The sequence below is a fragment of the Ictidomys tridecemlineatus genome, chromosome 4 (assembly GCF_052094955.1).
Source record: "Ictidomys tridecemlineatus isolate mIctTri1 chromosome 4, mIctTri1.hap1, whole genome shotgun sequence".
NCBI classification, from domain to species: Eukaryota; Metazoa; Chordata; class Mammalia; order Rodentia; family Sciuridae; genus Ictidomys; species Ictidomys tridecemlineatus.
This window is the reverse complement of record NC_135480.1, coordinates 20,344,942-20,368,480: the sequence shown is the minus strand read 5'-3', so window position 1 is coordinate 20,368,480 and position 23,539 is coordinate 20,344,942. Positions and strand designations below refer to the sequence as shown.

The 23,539-nt window shown below is 56.7% G+C and overlaps 1 protein-coding gene across 10 annotated transcripts in view; it reads left to right on the top strand.

The window, feature by feature from the left end:
- The window catches only part of Dgkz (diacylglycerol kinase zeta), a 41,997-nt gene extending 18,534 nt beyond the window's left edge, over positions 1-23,463 (top strand). For 3 of the 10 annotated variants that reach the window (XM_078046117.1, XM_013360629.3, XM_005330016.5), the window contains exons 2-31: positions 11,349-11,457; positions 11,765-11,860; positions 12,167-12,244; positions 13,287-13,343; positions 13,744-13,812; positions 14,642-14,713; positions 14,817-14,933; positions 15,026-15,097; positions 15,401-15,496; positions 15,762-15,844; positions 15,943-16,003; positions 16,099-16,212; positions 16,293-16,433; positions 16,959-17,037; positions 17,186-17,241; positions 17,369-17,431; positions 17,532-17,605; positions 17,688-17,799; positions 18,181-18,380; positions 18,821-18,921; positions 19,028-19,107; positions 19,192-19,261; positions 19,394-19,434; positions 19,956-20,095; positions 21,110-21,141; positions 21,412-21,455; positions 21,898-22,018; positions 22,093-22,126; positions 22,350-22,449; positions 22,673-23,463. In XM_078046117.1, the coding sequence (XP_077902243.1) occupies positions 11,349-11,457; positions 11,765-11,860; positions 12,167-12,244; positions 13,287-13,343; positions 13,744-13,812; positions 14,642-14,713; positions 14,817-14,933; positions 15,026-15,097; positions 15,401-15,496; positions 15,762-15,844; positions 15,943-16,003; positions 16,099-16,212; positions 16,293-16,433; positions 16,959-17,037; positions 17,186-17,241; positions 17,369-17,431; positions 17,532-17,605; positions 17,688-17,799; positions 18,181-18,380; positions 18,821-18,921; positions 19,028-19,107; positions 19,192-19,261; positions 19,394-19,434; positions 19,956-20,095; positions 21,110-21,141; positions 21,412-21,455; positions 21,898-22,018; positions 22,093-22,126; positions 22,350-22,449; positions 22,673-22,789 (2,629 nt within the window). In that variant the 3' untranslated portion in view covers positions 22,790-23,463. Of the gene's footprint in view, positions 1-5,450; positions 5,600-10,286; positions 11,034-11,348; positions 11,458-11,764; positions 11,861-12,166; positions 12,245-13,286; positions 13,344-13,743; positions 13,813-14,641; positions 14,714-14,816; positions 14,934-15,025; positions 15,098-15,400; positions 15,497-15,761; positions 15,845-15,942; positions 16,004-16,098; positions 16,213-16,292; positions 16,434-16,958; positions 17,038-17,185; positions 17,242-17,368; positions 17,432-17,531; positions 17,606-17,687; positions 17,800-18,180; positions 18,381-18,820; positions 18,922-19,027; positions 19,108-19,191; positions 19,262-19,393; positions 19,435-19,955; positions 20,096-21,109; positions 21,142-21,411; positions 21,456-21,897; positions 22,019-22,092; positions 22,127-22,300; positions 22,450-22,672 lie in introns of those variants that run through there. The other 7 variants (XM_078046114.1, XM_078046115.1, XM_021729627.3 and 4 more) reach the window with 5 other exon arrangements.
- Positions 23,464-23,539: the final 76 nt, after the last annotated feature.

Genomic DNA, 23,539 nt, shown 5'->3' with positions numbered 1-23,539 from the left:
TGATTTAAATAATTTCCTGGACATATTCTAAATTTGTTTCTCCCCAGCCATTGTTTTAGAGATTTGCCCATCTAAGACCCAAGCTCAAGGGAACCGGGCTTACCCTGCCGCTTACTTCCTTGTCGTCTTCTGTTGGACATTCAAGAGGTTTGCAGTAGGCACCCCTGCGGGTAATCCTCCAGAGGCCATCTGGCACCCTGCTCCTTATGTAGTCCGCCCACAGTGCTTGGTTACTGGCATGTGTGTCTTTAGCTTAGACAGATGTTGCTAAAGTGAGTTCCAAAGTGGTGGTCCTATGTATAGGCCTCTGGGGGCATTTAGTTCCTTTAAACTTCTGGTAAACTGAGGAAACGGTTACCATGACAACACTTTCTCTTTCAAGCATACAGCAGTCCTGTGAGGAGAACAAGGTAGGCATTCACGTGGTTTATCAGAGGAGAGTGAGGCCCACACAGATGAAGAGGCTTAGCCTGAGGTGGTGCTGGTTAGCCTCAGAACCCCTCTGGACCTGTTTCCAAATCCACATTGAAGACCTGAGTTGCCTGTGGCCCGGCTTTTAGGCACAGTTCCTAATCCAAACTCTGGATTGCGTGGACTCCTGGAGAGAAGGTGGACCCTGGGTGCTGATAGCTAGCTACAATCTTCCAGGTAGTGAGGGAGGCCCCTTTGCGATGGGAGCCACTGCCCACTCCGATTCTCCATGGCTTTCTTTATGAGACCCAAACAGCAGGATTGGGTGACAGAAAGTCACAAAGCGGGGACAGCAGGGACTGCCTTGGGTGCCTAGGGCTGGGCCTGAGGTTTCAGAAAGTTGGGGGGATGTTAAATCTTGAATGAGGGGTGAGGGGGGATGTTTTGCCTAGCAGATGGGGAATGGAGCTTGTGCAGACACAGGAGAAGGTGAGGCGAGGGAACTAGTCACCAGAGACGAGTGGGGGTTGGGGCGCTGTAACAAAGGGGCCCAGTTGGGAGACTCAGAGGGAGACATACTGCCCTTCCCTTAAGGGATCACTTTCAGTGCTGTCTTCAGGACACAGGACTCCGCCCAGACCAGCAGCCTGTCTACCTAGTGCTAGCAGGAACACCTCAGGAGGAGGCCCTCAAGCCCTGATCCACGAGGTTGTGGGGACCGTTCACTATTCCTCACTTCACTCTCAGGCCACACCAGGCACTTCTACACCCTGGGGATGCAATTACTAGCAGTACGATATCTCTGGGGCTTGCGATCTCGTGGGGGTGCAGACTCCCAAACCAGGACTGCTGGCCCAGAATAACTGAGAGAGGGCGTGGGAGCAGCTAACCCCCTGGGAGAGGGGGCTGGGGAGAACTTTCTGGCAGATCCAATATCTGAGCCAGCTCTTACAAGATGAGAGGGAGGGGCTGGGGATGTGGCTCAAGCGGTAGCGCGCTCGCCTGGCATGCGTGCGGCCCGGGTTCGATCCTCAGCACCACATACCAACAAAGATGTTGTGTCCACCGAGAACTAAAAAATAAATATTAAAAATTCTCTCTCTCTCTCTCTCTCTCTCTCTCTCTCTCTCTCTCTCTCTCTCTCTCTCCTCTCTCACTCTCTCTTTAGAAAAAAAAAGAAAAAAAAAAAACAAGATGAGAGGGAAAGAAGAGGCAAAGTTCAGTAAGCAGAAGAGCAGACTCATATTCTAGTATAGAGATTTCAGGTGCTAAGCGCAGAGGCATGTACCGTGTGACAAAAGCGTTTAGAGGTAGAGGTCTGGACCTTGGAGCACACTGTAGGGTTCACACCCCAGCTCTGCTGCCTCTAGCTACGTGGCCTCTAGCAGGTCACTTAACCACCGTGTGCCTGTGCCTCAGTTTTCTTACCCATAATCGGAGGACATGGATAATAGGGATAACCATTAATTAATTTTATAGGATGAATAGATCAATATTTGTAGAAAATTTAGAGGCATGCAGTGGCTGAGTGAGGTATGTTTTTGTCAAATAAAATAGACAACATAGGAAAGAGCTGGGGGGCTATTGGCAGTGGGGAGCCAGCGATACTAATGAGTGCCTTCAAATGAGTTCTGGGGGCAACAGAAGGACGGCTGGAGAAGAGGTGCTAAAAGTATGAGTCAGTTTCTCCTGCTCATTCCACATGCCTCTGTCCCAGACCTGGCAGGGGCCAGGCCCTGAGACAAGGCCCCAGGACATGAAGGAGAAGAGACTGGGGACATTTCCTTAAGGAGCTCAGTTAGAATCCTGGCCCAGCCCCCAAGCATCTGAGGCAGCCAGCCCTTCTTCTCCCCTCCTTGCCTCATTCCTACCTTGTGACTTTGTGTCACCCAATCCTGCTGTCCAGGTTTCATAAGGGAAACCATGGAGAACATGGAGTGGGCGATGGCTCCCAGCCCAGAAAGGGGCCTTCAGCTGTCGCTCAGATCTCCTGGAAAGGAGAGGAAGGTAGCCACGAAAACAAAGGCTGTTACCATCCCCTTGTACCCAACAAAGAGAAGTGGCCTGGGCCTGTGGCCAGCCCTTGGGTGCGGTACCCAGGGGAGGAAGCCCTTCTCTTCCCTGAAGGTTGTGGCCCCTCCTCCACGGAATTCCCTGTTCCTTCCTCCTGAGCTGAAGAGCAGTAAACACCAACTGACTGTCCGGCCTGTGCTGGTGTGCCCAGTGGACCAAGGCCCAGCCCCTAGGAACTTGTGGTCTGATGGAGGAAGGAGGTGTGGGCCTGGAAGAAGCAGGCTTTCCGGGGCTCCGGTGGCACAGCAGCCAAATGGCTGATGTGAAGGCCTGGGTGTGCCTCGGCTGGCGGCTGGAGCAGCTGCAAGTAGTGGAGCTTTGGAGAGCCCGTGGGGAGGGAGGCCCGGGTTCAGAAAGAAGGTGTGCCAGGTATGGGGCACCATTTTTACTTGAGCACCTGACAGACAAGCTAGTTAAACTTGGGTATCTGGCAGACATTTTCTCAAAAATGAATGAAGTGAGCCTGTCACTTGGAAAATAGTGAGCCAGACAGCCAGACTGGACAGAAGATGGTTGGCTTGGTTAGAACCAAGGGCTTGTGTCATGGCCAAGGAGACTGAGTTAGTACCACATCGCAGAAGCCACTTTGGCCAGGCTGGAGGATTTAGAACCCACTGTGAATCAGCAGGTAGTGAAGTATGGTCCTCGAGTGTTTTGGGGGTTGATGAGGGAACAAGGTGTACAGAGCTGTTCTGGTTCGCAGTTGGCTGTCCTAGGTACACCTGACCTGATTTTGCGGAAGCTGTGGGGTTGCAGCTGCTGGAGTCTTCACACCCATCCCAAACCCCCCCCCCCACACACACACATATCACTGCACCCACTCCATACTCTCAGGTGTTTTTTTTTTTTTAAGTAGTAAAAATCGCCGGGTGGAACGGCACATACCTGTAATCTCAGCAACTTGGGAGGTTGAGGCAGGACAGTTGCAAATTTGAGGCCAGCCTCAGCCACTCAGCGAGACCCCATTTCAAAATACAAGTGGCCGGGACGAAGCTCAGTGATAAAGTACCCCTGGACTCAATCCCCAGTGCCAAATAACAAAGAAGTTAAAATTACTAGCTTTATTAAGTCAAGACCCTGAGCGTTTGTCTTTTTAATATCCTGGGTGAGGAACTACAGAGCAAGCAAGACGAGGCACTTTTGCTGCTGCCGAGCCTTGGTGAGGAGGAGCGCTAGGCCGCCACGTCGCAAGCTGCACCCATCACTTTTTTTTAAGGAGCACCATTTTTACTTGAGCACCTGACAGACAAGCTAGTCAAACTTGGGTATCTGGCAGACATTTTCTCAAAAATGAATGAAGTGAGCCTATCACTTGGAAAATAGTATCAGTATTTGTTGCCAGTGAGAAAATTTGAGCTTTTGAACACAGAGGAGATTTTTGGAAACTTTGTATCCACCTTCTAGATACAGATAACTTCCCAGGATTTAAAACTTTCTGATGAGATCAGTAGTGATAGCAAATGTGATCTTTTGATATTGTCTGATGAAATGTGTCAACATCTGGAAGACCTGCATAGCCCAGGAAATTAATATTCTCCAGTGACTACGCTTGATGTTACAAAGTTCACATTGCAAGATAACCTAGGCCTGGTGGTGTGATCCATAGCCCCAGCCACTCTGGAGGAAGAGGCTGGAGGATAGCTTGAGCTCAGGAGTTCAAGACCAGCCTGGGCAACATTGTCTCAAACAACCAACCTGCAAGATAGTCCCAGAAAAAGGTCATTAATATGCTCTCAGATTCTACCCTTCAACAAACCTTTAACGAACTATTACTTGTCATATTTGGTGTAGAAGCTAAGAAGAATGTTTGTAGTTACTGAAAAGGCTGGTAAACTATTCCTTCCTTTTCTAATTACACGTCAGTGTGAGTTCTCTTGTGCTTCAACCAGAGCAACCTGTGGTAATAGACAGCTGCAGGAGTAGATGTTGCCCGAGAACCCAGCTGCCTTCTGGTAAGCCGACATGAGAAGAGGTTTGCAAAAACATGTAACAGTGCCACTCTTTTAGCTAATATTTTTGTTTTAGAAAGTATAGTTTATTTTCATAAGCATGTTATCAAGGTTAACATGTGATGAGATTCTTGTTTTTAAATGAGTTAATAAAATTTAAAACATTTCTCAGTTTTAACTCTGGATATGGTAAATTTTAATAGCTGCCCCCCATCCCAGGCCCCCACAGGAAAAAAAAATTTTTTTAGAATCTCCAGTATTAAGAGTGGAAAGGGATCCAGAATCAGGACATTTGCTGCCACTCTAGATCCTAGGGAGCCATAGCAGGACTGTGAGCTAGAGGATGGCAGTCCAGGTAGGGTACGTGTGACACACCTCCCTGTCCTGGGTGTCCTTTAGCTTGGCACAAGCAGGGGCGGTTCTGAAAGGCTTTTTTGGCAGTGCCAGAGGACACATGCCCTGGAATCCCCACTCAGCCACCAGCACTTCTGGCCCCATCTGTTCCTCAGGGACAGTAGGCCACCTGCAGGGAAACTGCTGTCTCCTGCATGATAATGCTGGTGAAGGAAGCTTTCCTAAGGTGTGAAACACTTCTCAGATATTTATTTATGTGGTTGTTTTGTCTAGAGCTTAACTGCCTCGGACCCCAGAAAACCTGTCCTTGGGACCCAGCACTGTCTTCTTGAAGGGGAATCTTGTTGGACCCTCACCTCTCTCTCCTTGGTTAGACCTTGTCCCTGAGCAAGCTGAGGCATGGCCTGGGCTCTGCAGGGAGGAGAGGCTATTGATGGGGCTGTCACGCAGCCTGGCTTCCAGACTTGGGGAAGAGGAGCCAGGAGGCAAGGCTCGTGCGCCTTTTGTGCCACCGGGTGCCACCCGCCCACCCACCGCCTGCCTGCTGCAGGGCCTGGAGCCGCCGCTGGGAGAGGAAGTGCAGTCGGTTACCAATTGGGCTATTTTCATAACGGCTGTCACAGGCTAGGGGGAGGAGGGTGGCGAGGGGGAGGGGGCAGATAAGCAGCCACTGCAGCTCGAGCTCCAAACTAGGACTTGCTCAGCGGAGGAGGCCGGTAGCCCAGAGCTGGAGCCAGAGCCAGAGCCGCCTGGAGACCCCAGCCCCCACCTGCTTGCCCACCTCCTGCCTGCTACCCTGCCTTCCAGATCAGGTCAACGGGGCTCCCCTGACCCTTCCTTGCCTTCTGATCCCTCCCTTCTGCATTATCTGGGTGGGTCTGGAAGGGGTGGATCCGCACGAACCACTGTTCCTAGAGGAGGGACTTACCCTGTCAGGTCCCCAAAGCTGATGGAGAAGGAAAAGGTCTGGTCTCACACTCCTGCCCAAGCCAGGGGGGCCCTGGAAGGTAAACGTCCTACTGGCCTGGGCCCCCCTTACTGTCCAGCCCTGGCCCCTGGATCCCTGTGTGCATTTGTGTTCCTTGTTTTGTTTTCTGCAGGGTCCTTTTAGTGAGTGGAGGCCTGGGGAAGTCAGGACCCTGCCTCTCCCACTCCTGGGGATGTGCGGGCTCCCTTCCAGCTCTCCCACCTCCTCCGCTCCTACCAGGGCTGTGGGAGCCGAGCAGCCAGATGTGGCTTCTGGCCAGCAGCCCCCTGGGGAGGCAGCTGCAGGCCCTTTCTCTGGGGCTGCTGGGATAGGAGCATCATGCTCCATGCCTGGCTTCACTGAGCAGGGGACTAGGGGCCCTGGCCACAGCATGGAATGGCCACTTTAGCTGGATCCCACCGAGTTCCTGTGCCAGTTCCTCTGGAGGCAGAGGAGGCCCCGGGGATCAGCTTGATGCCAGAGCCAAGGGCACTCTTCACAGCACGAGCAGAAGCCCAGGTGGCACAGGCTGCCAGGCTCTGTTCCTCATGTGGTGAGTGGTAGCCACCGAGGCATGCCTGCTTCCCATTCTGGGATTCCACCCCCATTGTGGACAGGAGACCCTATGAGGTGGCACAACCACAGGCTCTTGGTCTGTTTGGATGTGGGCCCTGCCGTGCCCCTGCTCTGCCAGGTATCGTCTGGTGCCTTATGTTCACCATTGCTTCAGAGCCACCCTGTGCCAACCTTGGGAACTAGGAGGCATGATCTCCATTTTGCAGATGAGAAAATGGAGAATCAGACTAGTCAGCCACTCTAGGGTAGTAGTGGCAGATGCAGGGTTCCAATGTGCTTGGTCCTTCTCACTTGCTGCTGGTGTTAGGAGGCGCGCTGACCGGAGGCCAGGATCCTCCCTGGCTGGAAGCTGAAGCACAGGGTCCCCCCACCCCTGACCCCACTGCGCCTGCCTCAGCTCCACCGTTGCAGCCTCAGTCATCTTGAGCACATAGACAGACACCACCGCACCTGTCCCCAGGCGTCCTTGTGTTCCCACTGGCCTCCTGTCATCAGGGCAGGGCTGGAGGTGGACAGGGGGCCCCATGAACCCTTTCCCTTGTGTCTCCTTGGATGTGGCAGGTTTCTTCCAGGGTCCAGCAGGAAGCCAAGGGGCAGCCACTTTGCAGTGCTCTCAGTGTCAGAACCCTGTGGGGCTTCCTGCAGTGACCTTTATGTGTCCTGTGTGGTGTGTCTGAGGTGAGAAGAAGCTGCTGCTGGGGGCTGCGCCATGGGAGAGGCTCAGGCCCAGGCAGGGTTTCCAACAGGTCCAGGCTGGGCTTCTGGTGAGACCCAGAAGAAGCCTCTGCAGAGATAGGAAGTAAGGAGTCAGGCGACTGCTGACCAGAGGACAGAGGTTTCTGTGGAGACCAGAGGAACAGGAAGCATGGGACCTGTGGGAGGGGAGAGTGGGAGCCCAGAGGTGTGGGTGCCTAGCAGGAGAGCTTGTCATAAAACCTGAGCCAGTCTCACGGTCTCCTCAGACAGACAGGGAAACTGAGGCTGGTGGCGCGTGGTCGCGCAGTGCCGGCGCTGCCTGGCCTGCCTGGAGCCCCTCTTAGGCCTGCACCACTGGGTAGCTGAGGATTCTGCACACATGGGACCTGGCCTCCTGGCAGCATGTGGGGCTGGGTTCTTTAGGAGCACCTGTAAACTGTCTCCATGTTGTGATGGGGGTTCAGGCCACCTCTGCCTCCTGGCCCCCGTCATTAGTACAGGTCTGGGACAGCAGGCAGGGCTGGCCCTTACCACCACCCAGGGAGCACAGCAGCACCTCCCCCACCCACACTGTGGCCTTTTGTTTTCTGGGTGACACTAGCATCAGGCGGTGTGTCCGGGTGACTAATCTGCTCCAGGCTGGGCAGCTGTCACAGGGCAGCCTGGGCAGATGGGTGGGGAAAGCTGACACCCTGGGGAGTGCTGGCAAGCCAGTGTCCTGGCAGCGGTGGTGGCTAGGCCTTCAGGAGCCTTCCCAGGACACAAAGCAGACCCCAGATCAGGCAGACCTGGGCACAGGTCCCAGCTCTGCCGCTGGCTGACCGGGTGACCGTGGGCATGTTACTGCACCTCTTCAAGCCATTTCCCTCATCTTGGTCCTGCTTCCTTCCCGGGGCTGCAGTAGGAATCAGATGAGGCAATCAAGGGCTTACCCAGAGCCTGTCACTGTCACAGGACCAGAGCACATAGAATAGCTAGTATATCATTCCCTTCCCAACCCCGGAGTCCCCACCTCAGGGGCCAAGAGGAAAGACCCGATGCTTGTCCATCTGGGGTGCAGGGCTCACCACCGGGTAGTGGGTTCCCACACTGGCTGCACGGGGATTGGCTGTGGACTTCAGGCGGCACCTCTCTGCATGTAGTTTCCTCGGCAGGAATGTGGCACACAGTACCGTTCCTCAGGGTTGCTGTGGTTTATAACATACGTGTGTCGAGGGCCCAGCACAGTGGGAAGTGAGAGTTAGCTGGGATGATGCCAGTTTTAGGAAATCAGGGATAGTGTGCCCAGGCCTGCTCTCCTATTCCTGGGCTCACTTCCTGCTTGGTCCATCTGGTTTGAGGGGACCGCCTTTGGGGGTGAGAGCTCTGTTTTGCGCCCGCCTGTCTTGAACACTGCTTCTTCAGGCACAGCAGCCTCGCTCTCTGATGGCGCCGGAGCTCAGAGCCTTCTGCCCACTGGCCCTCTGCTTTCACCCTGCACAGGTCGTCAAGCTGCCTGTGAGACTACAGGGCAGCAACAGGGCAAGGACCGGGAGGCACTAGGGGTGCAGCCATCGTCTCTGGCCCTGCTCCCTCCTGCCCACCGCTGGTCTAGGGCACACCCCCATATCCAACTTCAGCCAGACCCTCGGTGGGCAGAAGTCTTTTCTCCTGTCAGCCTAGGCAACATCATTTCATGGCTGTGACTTGCACTCTGTGGCTGCTGGGGACTAGGCTGTCCTATCCGCATGGACTTCTCCCCAGACTCAGAGCACAGGGCCTAGAAGATAGGGGTGCTCTGGAAGCATCACCACCCTGAGCTGTACCAACTTCACACCCTCCTCAAAAGTTAGGAGGCTGGGTGTGGTGGTGCACACCTGTTAATACAGCACCTGAGGAGGCTGAAGCAGGAGGATCACAAGTTCAAGGCTAGCCTTAGCAACTTAGGTGGACCCTGTCCCAAAATAGAAAATAAAAAAGGCCGGGGATGTGGCTCTGTGGTTAAATACCCCTAGATTCAATCCTTGGTGCCCCCCCCCCCAAAAAAAGAAGTGTGGGCACAAGAACCGGCTGCCAGTGGCCTGTGGAGGAGGGAAGGGCGGAGAGGAGGGGAGCTGGCAAAAGGAGCCCAGCTCAGAACGGCATGAGGGTGGCCGTGGGGTGCAGGGTTGTGTCCGGAGCCCCTGCTTCCTTGCAGGAGGGAGCTCTGGGAAGCTGGTGCTGGGAATTGTGGGTCGTGGGGCTTCTAGAGCAGGCTTCCTCGGCAGCAGTACTGGCAGGGTTTCCAGGCAAGGCGCATGGAGTGTCGTATCTGCCCCTTCAGAAAGGTGGAGATAGAGTCGCTGGGAACAAGAAAGTTCTTAGAGACAAAGGTGTGCACACGTGTCGGTCCAGGAGGCTTTTCTTTTGGCCCAAGCCTCTTGCTTCCAACCCCTGAGTGAAGACAGTGTGGCTTTCCCTGGGGGCTGACATTCCTGTTTTCTAAGGCCTGATTTCCCCAGGGTCTCTGACTCCTGACCCAGAGTCATAGGTCTGTGTTCCTAGGCGCCACCCTCCCTTGGGCTGACCCCAGGGCTGGGGTTAAGAGTTCTGGGGTCTTATCAGGACTGAATTCCTTTGCGGGGTGCCTTGTGTTATAATCATTGCTTGGTTTGGGCCCTGTTCCAGCAGGGGACCCAGCCTGTTCCACATTCAGGGCAAAGCAAAGGCTGGCTGTGTGTGGTGGCGCGTTTGAGGCCAATGTGGACAACTCAGCAAGACCCTGTCTCAAAAAATGTAAAGGGCTGGGGGTGTGGCTCAGTGGTCGAGCACCTCTGGTTCCGTCCCCAGTACTGGAAAACACAGATAGAAAAGGCCAAAAAAGGCTGCTCAAGAAGGAAAGGCCCCGGGCCCCACAGCCTGCCTGTGCCCGCTCAGACTCCCAGTTTTTCCTTTCTTTTCCACCACCTTCTGGCAAAGGGATGAGGCCCTTTAGGTCCTGGGCTTTATGGATTCTGGTGCCTGGGCAGTGGAAGTCCCTTTCCCTAGGACTTCAGAGACAGTCTGGGGTACAGCTGGGGAGAACGTCCTTGCCCCAGTAGCTGTAAACGCGGGTTCCTCTGTGTATCCTCCCTGTACCCTCAAACACTCTGCTCATGGAAGCCAAAGGCCAAGGTTATCCTTACCCTTAACTCCAGTGTCCCTTCTCTGTTCATGGGGCATGGGCTGTTCAAGGGCTCCTGGGCACAGACTGGCCACAGCCTGGCTGAGTTCCTGATGTTCCTGGTCTCTGTGCTCAACAGCCACCAGCCTGCCCCTCGCATGGAGACCTTCTTTAGGAGACATTTCCAGCGGAAGGCACCAGGCCCTGGAGCGGGGCAGCGGCGGCCCAGCGGTGTGGGGCTGCTCACGGGCAAGGCCCGGCGTCGCTCCCCTGCAGGGCAGGCCTCCTCCATGCTGGCCCAGCGGAGGCGCTCCAGTGCACAGCCCCAGGACTGCCTCCTGGGCTGCGGGGTGGGCACCCAGGGTACCAGCCGCCGTCGCTCCAGCACCGTGCCCCCTGCCTGCAATCCCCGCTTTGTTGTGGAATCCGTGCCCACCCCTCCGCCTGCCACTGTTGGGGCTCAGCTTCTGGGTGCACCTCTGCTCTTGGCTGGGCTTGTGGGCATGAAAGAGGAGGAGGAGGGTGTCCAGGAGGAGAATGTGACTGCTGGGGCATCAAGTGCCACCCAGCCGGGCACCAGGACACCTCCCAACACTGCAGGCACCCGGCTGCTGCCAACCCTGCCCCGATGCCTGCGTCGAGCCTCCTCCCACCTGCTTCCTGCTGATGTGGTATATGATCATGCCCTCTGGGGCCTGCATGGCCACTATCGTCGCCTCAGCCAACAGTGGCCCTCTGGCCAGCACCCTGGCCCTGGGGGCCGAAGAACCTCAGGCACCATGGTGGGCGCCATGATCCCTGCCCGGGTGCGCCCGCTGACCCGCAGGCGCCAGGTAGCCCTGCGGCGCAAGTCGGCAGGACCCCAGGCCTGGAGCACCCTGCTTGTGTAGGTATAGCTGCAGCAGGGGGGCCGTGCTGCAGCCTCTCAGGGGCTGGCTAGGGGTGCGGGCCTCAGAGCTCTGCCTGGCCCCTCTGGGCAGTGCCTGAAGCCAGCTCACCCAACAAAGCTATGAAAAGGGCTGAGATGCCCACAGGGAGCCTCAGTGCCTGGGCTGCTGTGGGATCCTCTCCTTTCCCTCCTGTCCCAGTCTTGGCCTTGGTGGAGGCCACATGAGGGCAGAGATCCCAGGTGGCGGGGAAGGAAGTAGAATCAGCAAGTACACAACTGGCCCTAGAGCCTCAGCTGTCCCCGTTTTTGTAGGAAAGCTATCACCAAGTCGGGCCTCCAACACCTGGCACCCCCTCCCCCAACTCCTGGGGCCCTGTGTGGCGAGGCCGAGAGGCAGATCCGGAGCACTGTGGACTGGAGTGTGAGTAGCTGGGTACTGGGAGAGGCGTGTACCTGAACACCACAGGCATCGGCCCGCTGGGCTCTGGGACCTGGGAGCAGCCCAGGCCTAGGGATCCTCTGAGCAACTGAGAGGGGAGCCCTGGGCCAGTGGAGTTTGGCAGACTTCCTGCGGGTGGCTTCCCTTGAGCCAGACCTAAGTAGTAGTGAGTGGGAAAAACAGGAAAATAGATTGTGGTACCTGGAACAGGTTTGTCTTGTGAGATGGGGCTGCTGGTGGGCAGGGGAAGCTGAAGGTATGCACTGAGCATATTCATCCCGTGGTGTAGGAGTCAGCAACATATGGGGAACACATCTGGTTTGAGACCAACGTGTCGGGGGACTTCTGCTATGTTGGGGAGCAGTACTGCGTAGCCAAGATGCTGGTGAGTGAGCACTGCGGGGCTTGCTGCCCTCTGGCGGTGAGGCAGGGTCTAGACACCTGCCCGCCAACCTCTGCAGGTAGACAGCTATAGCCCTTCCCAAAGGTGAACACAAGCTCTCACCTGAGCAATCCTGCTTGGGCTGCCTAGGAGTGGGAGAAATGGGCTTTGTCCTGAGGCTGGATGCTGGGGCTTGAGATCCTGATGCACAGAGAAGCTGTGCTGGGGCAGGTGCAGAAAACTGCCCTGAGGCAGTGTCTGGGATGGAGTTACCTGGTGCCTCAGGGGCCCTCTCTTTCTGTCTTGCAGCAGAAATCTGTGTCCAGGAGAAAATGTGCGGCCTGCAAGATTGTGGTGCACACCCCCTGCATTGAGCAGCTGGAGAAGGTGAGTGTGGCCACTCAGCCTCCCTTTTGGGTGTGGAAGCACATACACTTGTATATCTGCATACAGATGTGTGCATTACACAAACATCACCTGGGTTACACAGTTTGTGTGGTAGTGAAGACTCAAGGACCCTGGAGCCAAAAATGCCTGCATTTGAATCCTGCCTCCCCCCATTTATTAGCTGTTGTACCCAGTGCCTTGAATACCTGGCATAGAGTGGGGTTTGTTGTATATGACTCAATAGCATGAAGTGACAACGGTATTGTACCGTTCTATCTTGTCCCAGCTAACAAATAGAAGAGGCCATGGAATGTGCTAAAGCTTGCCCCTGTCCTCTACATTCTGCTTGTTCAGAGACCTTTCTCCCAAGGACCATTGGGCACCCTGTGTCTGCCGCTGGGGGCATGTCTGGACACTGGTGGGGGGAAGGGAACACTGGTGAGTGGGCCCATCAAGATAGGTGGGGTGGATGAGCTCCCCAGCCTGCAGAAGCCAGGCCAGCATTCAGGAGATTGTGTAGGACTAGGAGCGGCATGAGCAAGGCCCACATGGCTCCTTCCCTTGGCCCAGGAATCGCAGAGCCTCCCTAGAGCCTCCCAAGAATTGCAGAGACTCTTCTGAGGCTGCAGCAGGGACAATTAGGAAAAGAGGAGTAGAAACAGCCCTAGGCACTGCAGCCCCATTGACAAAGGTGGAAATTGAACCTGGGTTCACCCCATTAGCTAAGGGTCTCCAGGGGCTGCTCAGCAGAGCTGTGAGCAGGATGGGGTTCCTGCATTCACCTAGGTCTGGAGTGCCAGAGGGTGGGAAGAGTAGAAAAATGAGTAAACTGTGGTCCCAGTTTAGTAGGAGAGGGCATGAAACGCTCAGCCTCTTCATCCCAGAATCCTGGGCAGAGGAAGGAAAGATCCCTTCTGGTCAGTGGGCATGTTCCAAGGGTTACTGGGGTAATCTGGGGCTCCCGCTACCTTTGATGGTGACTCTGGATGACCATGTAGAAAGGAGATTCTGACATTTTGGTGGTCATTGCAATGTCTCACAGATAAATTTCCGCTGTAAGCCATCCTTCCGGGAATCTGGTTCCAGGAATGTCCGTGAGGTATGTGTGCACTGTGCTTAGGGTCAGGGAGGCCCCAGGTTCCTGAGGGATTTCTCTGCAGTGCTTCCAGAGTGCCACTAGGGGGCTCAGCTCCTTCTAGGCAGCTTGGGGTCTGGGCAGGTCCTGGGATGAGGCTCTGAGTCTCCCAAGGCCAGGCCTGACTGGCGCTGCCTGAGAGAGCTGGGCATCTCGTGCCTCTCTGTGCCTCCCAGCTCTCTCTTTCTCTCCTAAGAATCTCAGTCTTCCCTCCAGGCCACAGACAGAAGTCTTCACATGCAAGACTGCAGAGAGCCCCGTAGCCCCCAGCCCTCACCATGAGACATTGAGGGGCCTAGGCCATGCTCAGAGGCAGCCCTAATTCACCCCTCCAGTGATATTTTTCTCCCCCCTCCTCCCCCAGCCAACCTTCGTACGGCACCACTGGGTGCACAGGCGACGCCAGGATGGCAAGTGTCGGCACTGTGGGAAGGTGAGGGTCCTGCCTAAGATTGCTATCTGCCTACTGCCCATGGACCCTGTGTGTTCAGCATGGCCTGACCCCACCAGCTGTGGCCCCAGAGTGCAGACTCCCCAGCTGGCTTTAAGCCTGGCTGTGGCCACTTAGTCTGCAAACACCCTTGCTACACTCTTGGTCTCTGGGCTAAGGAAAGTTTCCTTCTAATGTGGTAGGTCTAGCCTGTTTTGAACTTGGGGGAGGGAATTCTTTGAGAACCATGTAGACTTTTTCATTCATTAACTCAGCAGATATTTATTGTGCAGATATTGCATGCCAAGCCCTGAGCTGGGCATCGGGTTCCTGCCCCCAAGGGGAACATGGCTGAAAACAGACTGCAGAGCATCTTCCCCAGCACAGCCCGCAGTTGTTTTGTTCACTTACTTTTTGCCTCTTGTCTGTCTCCTTCAGCAAGTGCAGACTCTCAGAGGTGTAGGGGCTCGTTCCTCCATTTAGGCTTTGTTAATGTTTTGTGGAGGGGAGAGGGAGCGAATGCCGTGGGTACCGCAGAAGGCCGTGCAGCACTTTGGAGGCCCGGCCAGCTCTGGAGGCAGGAAGGAGGGGAACCCAGAGTTGGGCGGTGGTTGGCCCTCAGATCCTCAAGAATACATGTGCACCCAGACTTTGCAGTTAGCTCTAGTCATGGGCCCCTAGCTAAGTATCCCTGCCCTTGAGGCTTATTGTGTATCTGGGGCTTTTTTCTTCTGCGCTCAGTTTCCCTGTGTGGAGAGAGGTTGACAGCAGAAGTGGGTCAGGGACTATGCTTTAGGTCACCCTGTGTCCCAGCCTCCTTGTCCACCCTCAGGGCTTCCAGCAGAAGTTCACCTTTCACAGCAAGGAGATCGTGGCCATCAGCTGCTCCTGGTGCAAGCAAGCGGTAAGAGGTGACCCCACCCCATGGGCCCATGCCACACAGTGCTGAGCTTGGGTCCCAGGACTCAGCCTGGCCCAGCTCAGCCTGGCCCATCACTCCCCTCCAGTACCACAGCAAGGTCTCCTGCTTCATGCTGCAACAGATCGAGGAGCCCTGCTCCCTGGGGGTCCACGCAGCCGTGGTCATCCCACCCACCTGGATCCTCCGTGCTCGGAGGCCCCAGGTGAGTCCTTCCCACACCCTTGGCATCTCCCACACTCTTGCCAGACAAGCCAGCTCGCCCTCCTTGTCACCAACACCCCATCTTCCTTGCAGAATACCCTCAAGGCCAGCAAGAAGAAAAAGAGAGCGTCCTTTAAGAGGAAGTCCAGCAAGAAAGGGCCTGAGGTTAGATAAGGGGCTGGTGGGAGGGACGAGTTGGGGGCCAGAAAAGGGGAGTCTGTTCCTTGGGATCTGGAGCCCCTGAGCCTGATGTTGCCAGCTCAGCCTTCAGCAGGTCAGTCAGGGCCTACAGGCCTGATGAGGGCAGAAGATGGCTCCAGTTTTCCCCGTGGCCAGGTTCCCCATGAAGTCTGACCTAGTTGGTACCTGAGGGTGTGGTGTGGGATGGGGTGTCATCCAGGGATCTGCTGAGGATGAGGGTAGGGTCTCCAGGGCAGGAAAGAGCCTCAGAAACTGTGTGTCTCCAAGGAGGGCCGCTGGAGACCCTTCATCATCAGGCCGACCCCTTCACCCCTCATGAAGCCCCTGCTGGTGTTTGTGAACCCCAAGAGTGGGGGCAACCAGGTGAGCACAGCTTTCCGCTAGAGAGATTGCCATAAGGGTTGGGGTCACTCCCACCTACCAGTTGTTCCAGCGTCCATTTCAGGCTTCCAACCCTGGCCCTCTACCTCAGGGATCCTAAGAAAAGCCATCTCTGTCCCTCACCCCTGCTGAACCTGGTTCCACAGTCACATCCTTTTCCCTGTGCTTCTTTTCCCCACTTCACCCCGACTGCTTCCTCCTGTCCCCCCTCATCCCTTCTACAACACTTGGCTCCCTGTCCCCCCAGGGCGCTAAGATCATCCAGTCCTTCCTCTGGTACCTCAATCCTCGACAAGTCTTTGACCTGAGCCAGGGAGGGCCCAAGGAAGCGTAAGTCCTTGCCCAGGTTCCTTGGGGAATGGCAGGGGGCTTGCCTGGCTCTAGGGCGTGGCACACATCCTGACTCCATTCTGTCTTCCCCTGCCCAGACTGGAAATGTACCGCAAAGTGCACAACCTGCGGATCCTGGCGTGCGGGGGTGATGGCACGGTGGGTTCAGTGTGGTGGGTTCTCCCAGGGCCTGGATGGGGCCTGCGGTGCTGTCCCCTGCCAAGCCCAGACTTTTGGTACTTTGTTCTCTCCAGGTTGGCTGGATTCTCTCCACCCTGGACCAGCTGCGCTTAAAACCTCCGCCCCCTGTTGCCATCTTGCCTCTGGGTACTGGCAACGACTTGGCCCGCACCCTCAACTGGGGCGGGGTAAGCAACTCTGGGAGTGGGGGGTGGTCACGGGGGTCTCTAGCCATAAGAGAGGCTCAGTCCTTGCTTCCCTCCACCAGGGTTACACAGATGAGCCAGTGTCAAAGATCCTCTCCCACGTAGAGGAGGGGAATGTGGTGCAGCTGGACCGCTGGGACCTCCGTGCGGAGCCCAACCCCGAGGCAGGGCCTGAGGAGCGAGATGAGGGGGCCACAGACCGGGTGAGTCAGCCAGGGCAGGACAGGGTCTGTGGTGTCTGAGATTCTCGGCAGATGGGGGCTGGGCCCCACTCTTCCACAGTTGCCTCTGAAAACTTAAACGAGTCTCTTCAGTTCTCCCAACTTCAACTTCTGTCTCTGTCCCAGGGGAATAATGGTCCTCAGCTCATGAGATAGCTTTTGTATCCATCCACCTGGCAAATATTTCTCAAGGCCTTGTTACGTGCCCAGCACTGTTCTAAGCAGACAAGACAGAGGCCCATGCCTGGAGCTCATGCTCTGTATGCTGTGTGGGGAGGTAGTGCTGCGGCATCCAGCAGGCGCTCATGGAAGCCTCCCAGGACCTGGGAGGGCAGGGCATGCCTTGTGACACAGTGCCAGGTGGGAAGCACTCAGGGAGGTTTCACTGGACAGACAGCCTCTAGGAGCAGACAGAATGCTGAGCAAGTGTGAAGGCTGGACCCGGCTCGAGAAGGGGAGGCATCGGAGAGGCCCAGGTCTCTTTATGGTCCCTTGACCTTTTTCTAGCTGCCTCTGGATGTCTTCAACAACTACTTCAGCCTGGGTTTTGATGCCCACGTCACCCTGGAATTTCATGAGTCTCGAGGTTGGCAAAATTCTGAGGGCAACATGGGAGGTGGGAGCAGGGTGGGCGACAGGAGCATCTGGCTCCCCAGTAAAGCACACTCGCCCAGCCTCTCCCCACTTTAGCACCAGCAGGTTAACTGACTGTCCCCCAATTTGTCTCTATCCAGAGGCCAATCCAGAAAAATTCAACAGTCGCTTTCGGAATAAGATGTTCTATGCCGGGGTAAGTCCAAGGTTGGCCAGCCCCGTACCTGCAATGCCCATCAGTATCTGCCAGGCCACGGGAGCCCTGCTGCACGGAGGCAAGGGTGTTCCTGTCAGGAGATGGTGATACCCTCTGTCTCCCACAGACAGCTTTCTCTGACTTCCTGATGGGCAGCTCCAAGGACTTGGCCAAGCACATCCGAGTAGTGGTGAGCAGGGCTGAACCAGCAGGTGGAGTAGAGGGCCAGGCAGGGGAGGAGACCACCTGGGCACTCACATCCCCCGACGTTCCCCCATGCCTCTCTACAGTGTGATGGAGTGGACCTGACCCCCAAGATCCAGGACCTGAAGCCCCAGTGCATTGTTTTCCTAAACATCCCCAGGTGAGGAGGTTGGGCTCCGGGTGGACCCTGCTCTCCTGTCCTGCAAAGACTGTGCCGAAGCCAGGCCATTGCCCTCCCTCAGGTACTGTGCTGGCACCATGCCCTGGGGCCACCCTGGGGAGCACCATGACTTCGAGCCCCAGCGGCATGACGACGGCTACCTCGAGGTCATTGGCTTCACCATGACATCACTGGTGAGTGGGCCTGGCTCTACCTGAACACTTCTCTGCCCACAGTTCCTGGGAGCATGGCCTAAAACTGGGGGTCACCCATGCTTCCCATGATTGGCCAGGGTTGAGGAGTTCACCTCACTTCCCTTCTCTGGCCCAGGGCTCACTGTCCCTTCTTCTCTCTGACTTGAGATGACTCTGAGCCTCTGTCCTCTTTCTGTCACTTGTCCTGATTGGGAAGTCACTCTCATTGCCTCCATCTCCTCCCTTCCCCTCTATTCTGCACTCTGTCTGGGTCCCTGTCTCCTCTCTGCTCTGGTCAGAGCCTCTCTGGAAAGAGCAGAGCTCACCCGCTGCCTCCATCCCATCCTGGCACCACCTGACTGGAGCTTCCTGTACCCACAGGCAGCACTGCAGGTGGGTGGGCATGGCGAGCGGCTGACGCAGTGCCGAGAGGTGCTCCTCACCACTGCCAAGGCCATCCCGGTGCAGGTGGATGGCGAGCCCTGCAAGCTCGCAGCCTCACGCATTCGCATTGCCCTGCGCAACCAAGCCACCATGGTGCAGAAAGCCAAGCGGCGGAGTGCCACCCCTCTGCACAGCGAGTATGTCCCTGCCCTGCCACCATGCAACATGGGTCCTGAAGCCAGGCACAGGTCCTCTTTTTTTTTTTAAGTTGTAGTTGGACACAATATGTTTATTTTATTTGCTTTTATGTGGTGCTGAGGATCGAACCCAGGGCCTCTTATGCTCTAGGCGAGTGCTCTACTGCTGGGCCACACCCCCAGGCCAACGGGCCCTCTTTTCATCTTTGGTTTCCCCACCTGTAAAAGGAGCTGGGAATGAGGCTCAGTGGTGGGATGTTTGCATACCATGTACCAGGCCCTGATTTCCCAACACCCACAAAAGGGGAGATCTAATAGTCCTTCTGCCCCAGGGAGCTGGGCAGGACATCCCTCCCAGCGCTTGGTTTGGTGCCTGGACCAGGGCTGGTACCCTGGGCAGGGCCCTTGCCGAGTCCCCTCTCACCATCCCTGCCCCACAGCCAGCAGCCAGTACCAGAACAGCTGCGGATCCAGGTGAGCAGGGTCAGCATGCACGACTACGAGGCCCTGCACTACGACAAGGAACAGCTCAAGGAGGCCTGTGAGTGCCAGCAGGGCTGGGGACAGGGAGGGGTGAGGAGCTGCCAGGTCTCCTGGGGATGGACAGTGGGGACAGCCAACTGTTGATGGGCTGTTCTGTCCTCCAGCTGTGCCACTGGGCACCGTAGTGGTCCCTGGAGACAGTGACCTAGAGCTCTGCCGTGCCCACATTGAGAGGCTCCAGCAGGTAAGGAGGTACCACCTGCCCTGCGCTCCCCTCCCTCCCTACCCCAGCTCTGTTCCACCTTGACACTTGGTTCTTTCTCAACAGGAGCCTGATGGTGCTGGAGCCAAGTCCCCAACATGCCAGAAACTGTCCCCCAAGTGGTGTTTCCTGGATGGTGAGTATGCCCTGAAGGGTCAGCTCCTAGCAGTACCACATTTGCTCTTATCTCTTGCCTGAGGGACCCTGGGTTGGGCCCAGAGGACTTGGAGAAGGACCTCCCTTATCCTCAACATCTGTCTCTCCACAGCCACCACTGCCAGCCGCTTCTACAGGATCGATCGGGCCCAGGTGAGCCCCACAGGCCTGCTCCGCTGCAGCTGGTCTCTGTACCACACACCCCTCTCTCCAGGGAAGCCTTTCCTGTCAGCTCCACAGGCATACTGGCCTCTGTTCTCATGTTCCCTAGTCCACTTTCACGAGGCCATGACCAGGTGTGGGTGGCCCTATCCTCTAGGCTAGCGTGCATTGGAATGGTGCCAACAGAGAAGGGAGCTGGTGCACACAGGAAAGGTTTTCTGGCTGGCCTTGGAGCACAGAGCAGTCCAAAGAGATGGAAGAGTGGCCAGGGCCAAGCTACCTGGCTAGAGGATTAGCTGTGGGAAGTGGGTGTGGGCCTAGTGGGACTAGGTTTGGACAGCAGGGATGGAAAGGAGGCAGGGGGAAGGATTGGCGGTCCCCAGCCTCCCTTTGCTGTTTATGCTTATATCAGAGGCTTCTCCAGGTTTGCTGCCCCTCAGCCTCCACCATCAGGTACCTGGAAGGCTAGGTGCCTCGGCCCTGACCCTGAGCTTTGACCTTCCCACCCACAGGAGCACCTCAACTATGTGACTGAGATCGCACAGGACGAGATTTATATCCTGGATCCTGAGCTGCTGGGGGCATCGGCCCGGCCTGACCTCCCAACCCCTACTTCCCCTCTCCCCAATTCCCCCTGCTCCCCCACGCCCCGGTGAGTGCCAGGGCCCCATCGCCTCCATTTCCCTTGCTTTGAATCTGTCTTCAGGCTGGCAGCTTCCAAATTCCTGCCTTCAGCCCCAGCTCCTCCAAGAGCAAGCACCAGTGCATACACCAGCTAGCTGCCTGCCCAGCCCCCTACCTGGTGACAAAATGGCATCAATCTGAACTTGGCCAGAGCCCAACTTGGAACCCTCAGCCTCACAATTGTGGCCTCCTCCAGAGAGCAGCCTCATATCTACCCTGCTGCTCAGGCTCCCTCCTTGCTGCCTCAGCCCCTACCCATACCTGGCCTTCAGCAGGTCCCACAGTGCTCCCCCGCCACGGGAGCACTCCTTCCCACCTCAGTGCCTGGCCTCCAGCTCTATGCCCCATGCCCTCTGGTGACCCAGTCTCTACACGGGCTAAGATGCAGGTTGCTACAAGCACTCCCCAGCCTAGAACCTTTCTTAGCATCCCCCAGTCATGGACCCTCCTGGGTTCCACTGCCTGGCTGCCTTGACCCCAGCAGCCTCCCCTGTCCCCCACCACAATCCAGCAGCACTTGATTCTTAGTGGCCTGAGGCTGGCCCAGCTTTGGACTTTTGTCCTTGCTGCCACACACTTGCTTTCTTCCCAGAACACCTGCCCCAATTTCAGTGTCAGCTTGGCTCTTGCCCCTCAGAGAGGTCTTTCCCAGGAATGCCATCTAAAGGCACCACTGTCCCTAAGATGCTGCGGTCCCCCTGGCCACTCAGTCACATGACCCTGTCTGTATCGATAGCACTTCAAATTTCTTATTTATTGCTCGACTCGTGTGTGTCCTTACACTAGAATGTGAGCTCCGTGAGGGCAAGTTCTCCATCTGTCTTGTTCCCTGCTGTATCCCTTGTGCCTAGACTAGCGCATGACATGCAGTAGGCACTTAATAAACTGTTGAAAGAATGAAGGATGCCACCCACTGGGCTAGGGAGGGCAGCCAGTTGGGCCTGGCTGAGCTGGGTCACATTTCATCCTGCTCTGTTTGTAGGTCACTGCAAGGGGACTCTGCACCCCCTCAAGGTGAGGCCTTTTCTCCCAGGGTCCCTCCCCTCTCCCCCATCATAAGTGTGAGGCTCTGTGGGGGTGAGGCCCATAGCACCACACAAGGACAGCCTGAGCCCTACATGGTCACGTTTTTCCACAAGCCCAGCCCTCAGCAGCCTGGCCCTAGCAGGAGTGCCTTTCTGTACAGTGATGCACACACGTGTACACAGTGATGAAACACGAGTGCAGCACCAACACGAGCCTGAGCCTCAGACCTTAGAGTTTAACTGGCAGTGTTTTGTGCAGGTGAGGAGTTAATTGAGGCCGCCAAGAGGAACGACTTCTGTAAGGTACTAGCTCCGGGATGCAGCCTATCCCCTGCAGGCCCTAGGGAGTGGGGCATCTGGGTGGGACCAGAGCTGACCTGTTCAGGAACTGACACCTGTGACATCTGGCTTTGGTGGGTCTCTGCAGCAATTGTCCCATCCTGTCTTTCCCCCATGTGTCTAGACCACAATAGATGTCTCCCAATACGGGCTTCCTTGCCCCATCCTCCAGTCCCTGGTGCTTAGGGACAAGTTTTAGGGGAGCAACAGGCTCCAAGGCTTGGTGGTTAATATTCCTGATGTGAGAGAAGCCCACTGAATCTCCCCTTAACACTCCAGAGACCCCCAGGGATGCCTAGGGAGTAATGCATGTGAGCCTGTTCTGGCTTACGTACCTGTGGGCCTGTGTGAGACTGGGAGAGAAGGCCCCCAGGAGCCCCAGACCTGCTCTGCCTCCTGCCCTCAGCTGCAGGAGCTGCATCGAGCAGGAGGCGACCTCATGCACCGGGACGAGCGGAGTCGCACGCTCCTGCACCACGCGGTCAGCACTGGCAGCAAGGAAGTGGTCCGCTACCTGCTGGACCACGGTGAGCTGTGCTCCTGGGGCCAGGTGGGAGGAGGGGAGTATGCCAAGCCTCTGACCACACCCTTCCCCCTACAGCACCTCCAGACATCCTTGATGCTGTGGAGGAGAAGTAAGTACCTGGGAGCCCAGGTCCCTGGCTGTCCTGGAAACCAGCCTTCTCCATACCTTCCCATTTGGTCAGTCAGAGCCCATGAACCTTTGCTGACCAGCCTGTTGTCCTCTGGGCCGCCCCTTCCCTCTGGTCCCCAAACTTCCTGCCCTTTCTGATGGCACTTGGGAGAAGGCCTGAAAAGGGACTAGAGGAGGTACACAGCCAGCCTCTGCTCCCCCAGCGGGGAGACCTGTCTGCACCAGGCAGCGGCTCTGGGCCAGCGCACCATTTGCCACTACATCGTGGAAGCTGGTGCCTCACTCATGAAGACGGACCAGCAGGTGAGCAGGCCAGCAGGGCACAAAACCAGCCATCCCCAGATGTGGGGGTGGGGACTGCCCTTGTGAATTTGAAGCTGTCCTTTCCCTGACAAAGTCCAGATCCTGAGAAACCCGAGCCAGCAGGGGAGGAGGCAAGGCAGAGGAAAAGACTCTGCCCTTTCCTAAACGGGGTGGGGACCTTAGCCTGTGGCCCCTGCACTGATTGCAGCTACCCCAAATCCAGGGTGACACTCCCCGGCAGCGGGCTGAGAAGGCTCAGGACACAGAGCTGGCTGCCTACCTGGAAAACCGACAGCACTACCAGATGATCCAGCGGGAGGACCAGGAGACGGCTGTGTAGTTGGGGCAGCTCGAGGGACTGTGGCCAAAGGATGAGCTCCTGCCCTGCCCACCTCACTGCCACATTCCAGTCAGATGGCCACAGGGGGACCCATGACCCAGGGAAGGAGCCCTGTGCCATCCCTGAGAAGCCACCCAGACCTAGGGCTGGACTCTGAGGAGCTGGGGCTCTTACCTGTCCCCCTGAGGTCCCCAGTCTGACCCCTAGGCTCACAGGGGATCAGGAGGCTCACAGGGGAACAGGAAACCGGCTGGGCTGGACAGGCCTGTGGGAGACTGGAGCTGGGCGGCTTCAGGGCAGCCCCACCCTCACCGCAACAGATGTGCTCCGCAGCGGTTGGACACTGGGCCGGGCAGAGTGGCCGAGGCACAGTCAGGGAGGCCTTCAGGAAGAGGCTTCGCAAAACCACCTGGACTTTAGGACCCGCCCCAGGCTCCTGGGAGCTTAGACCCTCTCCTGCCCTGACACCCCTCTGGGCCTCGCCGGAAACCCAAGAGCCGAAACCCAAGAGCCGGCTGCACTCGCCTGCCCGCTGCCCTGCTTGGCACCTACCCCGTGACCCTCCCGTGTACCAGTCATTTCATCGAGGGCTGTGTGGCCTGGGGGGTGGGGGGTTCTCTCGGTGACATGTTTACAGCTGGGTGTGACTCAGTAAAGTGGATTTTTTTTTTCTCTTTTTTTCTCTCTTTGCTGGGGAGGCCTTCCGGAAGCCGACACTGTCGACCCAGACCCTCCCAGGAGGCCCGGGCT